Raw genomic sequence first — 7,899 nt, 5'->3', positions numbered from 1 at the left:
GTGTCTGCTGGTTGTAGGGGAAAGGGGCAGACATTGAAAAAAACAAGAAAAACAAGTAGGAGGCGGAGGAGAGTGTATGAGAGAGATGGAGACAAGAGGGAGGGAGGCAGGAAAACAGAGCACTGCCATCTAAACCAGGCCAAAAAATCTGCCCCCTTCTCCCTCTCGCCTCTCCGCAGATTCAGGACCATGTTCCACGCTGATTCCTCCGCAGCCTCATGGTTGCCGCAGGGACAGATCGTCACTCAAAGACCCTTCAAGAGCAAAGTCAACCAGATCCACAAGACTTCTCTGGAGAGGAGAGGCGCCTGAGACTGCAGACAGGTAGGAGGCCAAAAAACATGGGGGTGCTGGTGACTGTGGGGGTGATGGTGCAAGAAGGTAGGTGGTTGCTCTACCTGTGCCCTCCTCCCACACTGTACCCACTGCTCATCAGCGCCATGCATTCGTACGGTACTATGGGGTAAAGTGACAGCATGAAGTCAGGTGAGACCACAACATGCCAACATCCACCCACATGTGTCTCTTCCACTGGTCGCTGCTCTCCTATTAATGGTTAACGTCGGCGCCCGTATGTGTGTTTGTGTTGGATTCTTGCAGTGCCGCCTCATGCTTCTCCTTGTCCTAGCAGAGATGGACCCTTCTGGGACGCTCTGGCAGTTTCTCCTGCAGTTATTGGAGGAGCAGAGTCATCGGCACCTCATCTCCTGGACGTCCAATGATGGGGAGTTCAAGCTGCTGGACGCCGAGGAGGTGGCACGGCTATGGGGCCTGCGTAAAAACAAGACCAATATGAATTACGACAAGCTGAGCCGGGCTCTGAGATATTACTATGACAAGGTGAGGCCGCACACTTTCCATGGTATATATGAAATTCATCTGTTTCCTGGGAAAGCTGGGTGGTCGCTATTCAAGTCGATTTTGATAATGCCGTAGCATATTACCTACTCCATTATCACTTATAGGTATGAATTTAGAATTTGTTTCTAACTGGTAATGGTTTTGGACAAAAATGGAGTGAAGCCATGTTCCAGGGTCTTCTGTCCTGGGGGCACCGTAATGGGAGCCATGATTGTCCCGTTTTTTCTGTGTAGCCAATGTGTAAATCATCAATGACCACTCCATGTCAAGGAGGGCAAAATATAAACTTGAAACATATTGCAGTTCTTTCTGTCCTGGGGGAATTGTATTGGGGGAAATGTTTGCCCCTTCTCTTCTATGTATGCAATGTGTAAGTGATCAATGAACCCTCCATGCCGACGTGGGCATAGAGCTAAATAAGGTACACAGAGTGATGACCCTTCAAATAGGGATATTTTTCATATCTAAATGAAGCATATCCCCCTGCAATTTCACATCAACAGGGGTCCGGGAAGCAGAGATATGGGGAGTTGTTTACAGGGTCCACACTCTGTACATCTATCTCTATATCCATTTGTGACATGGAGGGACCATTAATGATTAAATGTAACTTACATAAAAGAAATGGGCAAACATGGCCCCCTTTACAGTTCCCCCAGGACCTGTAATATGTTCCCACTCTATGCTTTTCCAAAATCATTAGGTCATTTGTAAACAATGCCCAAATTGTTACCAGCCAGTAGTATAGTATTGGTGGAGGTAGCTATGGCTGGGTCCTGTCTTTTTTAAAGGCCCCATAGTAGCTACATATCCAGACATTTGCAACCACCTGCACTTTGGGCAGTTGGCTCTTGTAGTAAGTAAAGCAATTAATATAATCAACATACATACAACATGGCCATGTGCATACAAGTTATCATTAATATCATTTATCATTATTTCATGACACTTTCATTTTAAGGGACGAGAAAAAAAAATCCTGGAAAAATATTTATACTAAAAAAAAAACAGGATGTGTGATTCATTAACTACTTAAGGGTCACCCTTCCTAAAAATGTCAGGCCCCTTTAGAAAAACTGGTCTGGGGAAGATGGATATATCCGTCACAGAACAGATGCCAATGTATGGAGCGGGCTCCACAGAAGGCAGTTGGCAGCTGTGCTGCTGTTTAACCACTTAAACGCTGCTGTCAATCTCTGACAGCGGCATTTAAGTAGCTGACATTCGTATCCCCTTGACCCCTGTAACATGAAGGCAGAGTACTGATGGACAGCCATGGCCACCGCTGCTGCCATCATCGTTTTCCTGTGACTATAAGTTTTATACAATATTAAACAAGTGATCAAAAGATTCAAATCATAAAAAAATAAAATGAAGAGTGCAAAAAACTAAAAAAAAGAAAAATGGAAAAATTTGAAACTCCCCCTTAATTTCCATCCAAAAATAAAGAGGAAGAAAAAAAAGCACATTCTGTATCACTGTATCCGTAAAAGTCAAATGTATCAAAATATAAGTAAAATCTAAAATTATTTATCCCGTAGGGTAAACAGCGCAAAAAAAAAGAAAATAGTAAAACCAGAACTGCAGTTTTTCAGTGACAGCAGCGCCCGCAAAAAATGCAACAAAACGATACAATGAAAAGATGATATCTACCCCAAAATGGCGAAAATAAAATTGTCAGCTAGTCATGCAAAAAATCAATCCCTCGCCCGGCTTCATCGACGGAAAAATGAAAACGTTACGGGTCTCGGAAAATGGCAGTACAAAGCTAATTTTTATTTTTTGCATAGATCATAATTTTTTTTTTAAGGCGCTAAAATAATGGAAAATCTCTACAAGTTTGGTATCGCCATAATTGGACCGACCCGGAGAATCACACTACCAGCTCATTTCTTCCACCCAGCAACCTCATAAAAACAAAACCCAATAAAACACAGGTGGAATTGCATTTTTTTTTCCACTGTTTCACATCACTTGAAATTTTCGTAAAATGTTGACCTAGTTTATTTATGTCTTTTCAGAACATTATCAAGAAAGTGAGTGGGCAAAAGTTTGTGTACAAGTTTGTGTGTTACCCGGATCCCAGTAGCGGAGAACCTTCTAAGGAAGACGCCAAATCTAGGGACTCTGTGAATGAACTGACCCCGACCCTGAAACCCGGGGACAACTCACCCTTTGTGCCCAAGATGGTGAGGAGCAGCTCCAAGACCAGCCGCAATGAGTACATGCGCTCTGGCCTGTACTCCACCTTCACCATCCAATCACTGCAATCTCCACCCAGTGCGCAGCCCAAGGCTAACAAACCAGATATCTCGTTTCCAGCTGAAGCTCCGCCTCTTCCAGAGGCCAAGGGTCAAAGTATCAGCGTCCCATCGTATGAGGCGGTGGAGCAGGACGATGGAGATCTCTCCTTAGAAGTCAACATCCATAGCTCCAAGGAACTGCAGCTCCATGTAATGTCCATAAACAGGGGACTGATACAGGCAGTAGATATCGGGGGGAGGAAACATAAAGAAAAGGGGACCCCATTACATGTAGAAACGGGCCCCTAACGCTTTCTAAGTGGGTTGGAACTTACTTCTATAGTGCAGAAGAACATTGGGCTAGTCCATAGGGACATTGAAGATGGGGCCGATCCTTTTTGGCACCTGTTCTCCAAATGCATGAGCTTTTGGCCCCCAAAAGCAAAATCCTTCCTCCCTGTACTTCACTCCTTAAATGGGGCAAATGACCTTTTGGACCACTGGTGGGACCACTACCACTGTCTGCCCCGTAAGTCAGCTGTTGCCTCTAATGTAACCACAGGGCCAGCAATATGGGACATGTGCCATAGCTTGTAAGTAGAGCTCACCCAACATGGGCCATTTGGTCATTTGGCCCCATTGGTCTTTCACTTCCTTGAAGTAGTGATGTAGAGAAGATGAAGAAATTGAACTACCTGTGTCATCGCGTGTGTTTTTTTCTAATTAGGTCACAGTGGATCCACCGACTCCCGACATTAAAGTGGAGGATGCCTTTGAAGACCCTTCCGCAGATGACGATGACCTCTCCGAACCCCAGGTCTTTCTTGCTTCTCTCCCAGATTTGAAGACCCCAACTTCTGACCAACCACTAGCTCAAGAGATATTGGTGGTCATCAACTCACCAGAGAAGGAGGAGGAGATAAAGGTGAAGACAGATCCTCAGGAGGACGAGGAGAAGAAGGAGGACACGTCTTCTCCGGTGTCTTCTTCTGAAGGAGGACTACCTGTGAAAGGGAAAAAGCCAAAGGACTTAGAAATTCCATTCTCCTCTGTGATCGGCCCAGAGAAGATGAACGCTGCTGTGAATTCCTTGCTGGCTCCTGGAAGCGCGTCTTCTGTCATCACTTCTCATTCCCTGGTAAGGAAGATTAAACCAGAAAACGGAGATAATGGAGAAGGTGGAACTGGTGGCGCCCTAAAATGAGGACCCTGCAAATTCCCTAATTTAAAGAGCCGTGGTGCTCTACTAAGTAGCACAGAATCACAATCACAAAAATTAGTTACAACATCTATTATTCTCCAGAGCTGCATTCACAATTCTTCAGCCTTGAGAGCTTGATCTCACAGCAGTTCATACTTGTTCAGTGTCATCATTACACCAGGCACTTTATGGTCTAATATAAGGGAAACTAACTTCCCCCTCCCTGTATATCTTAGTAGATAATTTAAGCTGCTAACAGAGGATTTATCAAAAAGTTTTCTGTTTCCAATAGCAATCTGGCCAAATCGTGAGTTCAGCTCTGGAGTATAATAATATAGGATGTAACGCAGGATCAGTACAGGATGAGTAATGTAATGTATGTGCACAGTGACTGCACCAGCAGAATAGTGAGTGCAGCTCTGGAGTATAATACAGGATGTAACTCAGGATCAGTACAGGATCAGTAATGTAATGTATGTACACAGTGACTGCACCAGCAGAATAGTGAGTGCAGCTCTGGGCTGTAATACAGGATGTAACTCAGGATCAGTAATGTAATGTATGTACACAGTGACTGCACCAGCAGAACAGTGAGTGCAGCTCTGGGGTATAATACAGGATGTAACTCAGGATCAGTACAGGATCAGTACTGTAATGTCTGTACAAAGTGACTGCTCCAGCAGAATAGTGAGTGCAGCTCTGGGGTATAATTCAGGATGTAACTCAGGATCAGTAATGTATGTACACAGTGACTGCACCAGCAGAATAGTGAGTGCAACTCTAGACTATAATACAGGATGTAACTCAGGATCAGTACAGGATCAGTACTGTAATGTCTGTACACAGTGACTGCTCCAGGAGAATAGTGAGTGCAACTCTGGGGTATAATACAGGATGTAACTCAGGATCAGTAATGTAATGTATGTATACAGTGACTGCACCAGCAGAATAGTGAGTACAGCTCTGGAGTATAATACAGGATGTAACTCAGGATCAGTACAGGATCAGTACTGTAATGTCTGTACACAGTGACTGCTCCAGCAGAATAGTGAGGGCAGCTCTGGAGTATAATACAGGATGTAACTCAGGATCAGTACAGGATCAGTAATGTTTGTACACAGTGACTGCACCAGCAGAATAGTGAGTGCAGCTCTAGACTATAATACAGGATGTAACTCAGGATCAGTACAGGATCAGTAATGTAATGTATGTACACAGTGACTGCACCAGCAGAATAGTGAGTGCAGCTCTGGGCTGTAATACAGGATGTAACTCAGGATCAGTAATGTAATGTATGTACACCGTGACTGCACCAGCAGAATAGTGAGTGCAGCTCTGGAGTATAATACAGGATGTAACTCAGAATCACAAAATGTGGCAGCCGGATGTCGCGCCATTGTTTCCGTGTGTCCGATCTGACGGTGCACTGTCATGTGTGTCACTTGTCCCTGTTTATCTCTTTTCCAGACGCCTCTACTGCTCACCCCAAGCTCCCTTCCCCCTTCCATCCATTTCTGGAGCACGCTCAGCCCCATAGCTCCCCGAAGTCCGGCAATATTGTCCTTCCAGGTAATATCGCTCTTTGTGTTTCTGATTTCTATACAGACTCTGGTGTTTGCCAACATGTAGGAGAGCCAAGGCTGGGAGGGAAGATAGATTGGAAACCTAAGGATCTAAGTACTTAAAGGGATTGTCCAGTACTTAGATAGTGATGATTTATCATAAGGATGGCTCATCAATATCTGATCAATGGGGGTGCGACATCTGGCACCTCATCAATCAGCTGTTTTCAGCTCCCGCTGGGGTCAGATGTAAACAGTGAACACCATAGCTCCGTCCACATGCAGTGGTCATTCTCAGGTACTACAGATCGGCTACCTTTCACATCAATAGAATATCAGCCGCAGTTCCTCATAATGGCCACTGCACAGTGTATGTTACAACTGGCTGCTGCGGAATCTGCAAACAGCTGATTGGTGAAAGTGCTGGGTGTTGGACCATCACTGATTTGATGCTGGGCAGTGGACAACCCCTTTAAATGGTGCACATTATGAACTTATTGGTGTCCATGCCAGTGATCTGCCACTAATCCCCCCATTCTGTAAGGGCTACCCAGATTAGGAGTCCTGGGAGATGCTGGAGCTGCAGCCTAGGCAAATACTAGGGCATTGTTGGGTCTGAATAAGCTTTGATAAAGGAGGACCACTAATCTATGACCCCTGAAGGGCCTATAGGCTTTGAGAGTCAGGCACATTTTTGGGCCCATTTTGTATAGAGCAAGACGAGGTATATGGTAAAAATCATAAAGGAGTTCTAGTTCAAAGAGTTCTTCCTAATCAAGGGAATTGCAGGCTGAGAAGACAACTGGGCCCATTGCCCATGACACCCTCTCATTATCCACATCTTTTTTTTTTTACTTCCAGTTCCCAACAAATGGAAGCAACCAGATCCACGTTCCAACACTCAGCGTTGACGGACTTTCCACCCCTGTTGTCCTCTCGCCTGGACCTCAGAAGCCATAAGGAACCCACAGAGCTGTGATCTCCAAGTTCTTCACAAGGACATTATACCTTGTCTGTTCACAGGATCATCCTTGGGGCATCTCTTACTTGTTGACAGAGATGTATATTTTTGTCTTGTTACATCTACGTACGCACATCACGGGACGGATTTCTTAGGTCAGTTCTTCAGCTGTAAAGAAAACTCACCGTGGACATGAAGTCCAGTGTGCGTCCCACCACACAGACGACGTTCCTCCAGCCATGGTGGCTGGCTACTAAGTAATGTGCGGTTTCCTAGAGGAATCTTTATTGCAGTGTTCTCTTTCATGAAGACAAGCCTCCATGTACCCCTGAAGCGGGTACCACCGCCAATTCCAAGGCCGTCATGTATGGTGGAGAACTTTAGAGAGACTCACAAGCTAGAGTCTAAAGGTCCCTCTCCTCCGGTGAGCGCAGATCCTTCAAGAAGAAGTGAATCATGTTACCAATATCTCACGGTCATCAAAATATCCAACTCTTAATATATCTTATCACTAGAGGTGGCCTTGTCAATTGGGTGCCATTTCCATAGTCATGTTGTCGAAATTGGCCATCACCTTGGAACCTGCAACTTGGCTACATTTTTTGAGGATGTAGGATCTTGACATGTGAAGATATTTTTGAAAAAAATCGATTTCATTATTTTCATACATGAGAGGAGAACCTGATTTTAAGCAGGTGATGGTGGGAAGGTCAGCGATGCGTCGACCAAACTTCTGAAGGAGGTAAGAGGTGATCATCTCAAGAATATCCAGCTGGTCGCAATGATGGACGGTTCATAAAGATAAAATGATGTTATGCTGGATTAGAGATGATGGTAGACCTCTACCTTTTTGAGGACATTTGATTTTCAATGAATGTCCCTGCCTTTGGAAGATGTGTCCACGTTCCTCTGGTTGCACAGGATCCTGGCGATAGCACTTAGCACAGACGGTCTGCCGGCGCTCTCTTTTGCATTTTCGTACAGACGCCGCTGATCTCTTTATTTCGGGAGTGTGAAAATCTTTCTCAATATTGTTCCCATGATTCTAAAACACAGAGTCTCTCACACGTT

The 7,899-nt window shown here is 44.8% G+C and overlaps 1 protein-coding gene across 1 annotated transcript; it reads left to right on the top strand.

Annotated features, from left to right (window-relative positions):
• ELK1 (ETS transcription factor ELK1) lies at positions 1-7,899 on the top strand. Its single transcript, XM_069747821.1, has 6 exons — positions 1-324; positions 632-840; positions 2,883-3,314; positions 3,832-4,242; positions 5,773-5,874; positions 6,729-7,899. Exons 1-6 carry the CDS (start codon positions 219-221, stop codon positions 6,825-6,827), a joined length of 1,359 nt encoding a protein of 452 aa, XP_069603922.1. The 5' UTR covers positions 1-218; the 3' UTR covers positions 6,828-7,899.

Source organism: Ranitomeya imitator, chromosome 2, assembly GCF_032444005.1.
Source record: "Ranitomeya imitator isolate aRanImi1 chromosome 2, aRanImi1.pri, whole genome shotgun sequence".
NCBI classification, from domain to species: domain Eukaryota; kingdom Metazoa; phylum Chordata; class Amphibia; order Anura; family Dendrobatidae; genus Ranitomeya; species Ranitomeya imitator.
The sequence above is the reverse complement of the archived record's forward strand: the minus strand, read 5'-3'. Positions and strand labels throughout refer to the sequence as shown.

What these genes read in the sequence shown, in the direction of transcription:
- ELK1 (XM_069747821.1), top strand. Translation starts at nt 219, where the DNA reads ATGGTTGCCGCAGGGACAGATCGTCACTCAAAGACCCTTCAAGAGCAA. An exon ending in CCAAGGAACTGCAGCTCCAT is followed by an intron (nt 3,315 to 3,831) that starts GTAATGTCCATA and finishes TTTTCTAATTAG; the next exon opens with GTCACAGTGGATCCACCGAC. An exon ending in CGGCAATATTGTCCTTCCAG is followed by an intron (nt 5,875 to 6,728) that starts GTAATATCGCTC and finishes TTTTACTTCCAG; the next exon opens with TTCCCAACAAATGGAAGCAA.